Raw genomic sequence first — 1,956 nt, 5'->3', positions numbered from 1 at the left:
AATTTTTTACTATTTATGACAAAAATTATTGTTATAATTTCAAATATTTATATATATAATAAGTAAAACAATTTTTTATAATTTTTCTCTCAGTATTGCCAAAAATTTTATCAATGTTATCTTTATTAGATATGAATTTAGATATACTCCCTTTTTTTTAAGGTACAATGAAATTTTTTAAATAATGTCTTAAATTTTCTCCGATATAAAATTTGTTATATCGCGAAATATATTTCTCTTTTCTGTATATTTCATATAATAATTATCAAGAGCTGCAACGATTCAATAACATGAAGACATTCGAAACAGCCATTGCTGTTAATTAGATTAATTGCGTCAATCTACTCACCGGCCAAATCCGCAGGAAGTCTTGGGTATAACATGCCGGTCCGAGCAAACCACTCGAGCTGGAGTGGATGGATGTGATGCTGCTGAGGATGAGGCCCTCCAGATTGAGGATGGCCGACCGGCTGACCCTCCTTGTGTATCGAGTGGAAGGCGCTACCGCCGGCCGGATGATAATACAATCCTCCGGGATGAATGAGTGGTCCCGCGGGATGTAGTAGAAGGCCCTGATTCTGCCTGACCACCGCCGCGCCCACGCCGTAGGGCCCGGACGCAAGGCTCTGATGGCTTAACACCCCGTTACTGGACGGATCCTCTGAACCGGGGGATATTGGAGGACTAGAAGCCGGACTGCGACTTGCGTTGCTTCCGGGACTGGCGCTTCCGGTTCGCGTAGGGTCCACGTCAACCGACGTATCATCCTCGACGTTTTCGAGCCGGTCGTTCCGATAATTGCTGGTCCCCGTTTCAGGCCTGAACTGACTCCTTTGGACAGACATGCCGGAATCGCTGGAATGGAGACCAAGAACAGTCTCACGATTGGAGGCGTGTCTCTCTCGAGTTTCCAAACTGGGCGAATCGGATTCATGATGCTGAATGAAAGGATTTAGAGAGTTCCTCAGGGCGATTCTTTGATCTCCAGAGCATCTTATTGCGTTGGGAGATTCCCGTTCCTGAATGCTACCAAGATTCAGACCATCAGATTGGACACCGTGATTTCTGGAGAACGATTTTTGCCGATCGGCCGACTGTTCTATTTCATTCTGCTTCGTGGCGCGACCCAGAAGTGCATCGATGCAGAAGGACGTTTTACCAATAGAGCTATTGTGTTGATTAGATGAGCTGAGGATGTAATTTTGCGGCGAGGACGTCCTTCCAGGAGAACTTTCTGGCTCGCGACAACGACTCGTCGCTATTTCATCGCTAAAACATTTTCTGGAAGAATTCTCCGAGTCCTGGAAAAAAACAGGACCCGTATGATCTTTAGGGAAACGTTTACTTCCGGCATCTTCATGGTATCTGATTACTCTATCTTCCACGTCTGGCGATCTGGCGCCCACGAAACGCACTTCTTCGAGCGATCTCACTCGACTGTCCAGCGGTGATCGGGCGTCCTCCGATCTGGGCGAAGATCCAGGATCTTGTAGTCTTTGTTGAAGATTATAGAGATGTCGCGGATGTTGATGCAAGTCTTCTGAAACCATCTGCGCGTTGTAATGCATAGCTGCCATATCCTGCGATCACTGTAGATCTTTAACACATATTATCTGATGTGATTATGTTCTTGCAGTGTCAACACTATTGGAATTTAATTTAATTTAGTCACTTGAGCAATATAATGATTCGTGTTCTAATCACTGATTCAAATGAATTGTAGATAAAAATGTTTAAAAAACAATAATGATTGAGCGGGATGTACCTATGTACCAGGATGATCTTCAACATCAACACTTGACGCAAACTAACTCTTATAACGAAGTCTTCATGCGACGATTGTAATTCCTTAAATCAATTGATTATAGATGATCTAGTAGGTGTGTGTGGGTGTGTATGTGTGTGTGTGTGTGTGTGTGTGTGTGTGTGGGGGGGGTGTTTGTGTGTGTGTGTGTG

At 44.0% G+C, this 1,956-nt stretch overlaps 1 protein-coding gene across 1 annotated transcript in view; it reads right to left on the bottom strand.

The window, feature by feature from the left end:
- The window catches only part of LOC108745978 (homeobox protein Hox-A1), a 22,137-nt gene extending 20,361 nt beyond the window's left edge, over nucleotides 1–1,776 (bottom strand). The window contains exons 1-2 of the mRNA XM_018482428.1: nucleotides 1,766–1,776; nucleotides 350–1,597 (exon numbers count right to left, since the gene is read on the bottom strand). Coding sequence (XP_018337930.1) covers nucleotides 350–1,577 — 1,228 coding nt within the window. The 5' untranslated portion in view covers nucleotides 1,578–1,597; nucleotides 1,766–1,776. The remainder of the gene's footprint in view (nucleotides 1–349; nucleotides 1,598–1,765) is intronic.
- Between the last annotated feature and the right edge of the window lie 180 nt (nucleotides 1,777–1,956).

This window comes from Trachymyrmex septentrionalis, unplaced genomic scaffold (assembly GCF_001594115.1).
Source record: "Trachymyrmex septentrionalis isolate Tsep2-gDNA-1 unplaced genomic scaffold, Tsep1.0 scaffold16, whole genome shotgun sequence".
NCBI lineage: Eukaryota > Metazoa > Arthropoda > Insecta > Hymenoptera > Formicidae > Trachymyrmex > Trachymyrmex septentrionalis.
Note: the sequence above shows the minus strand (reverse complement) of the source record. Positions and strands in the feature narration are given on the sequence as shown.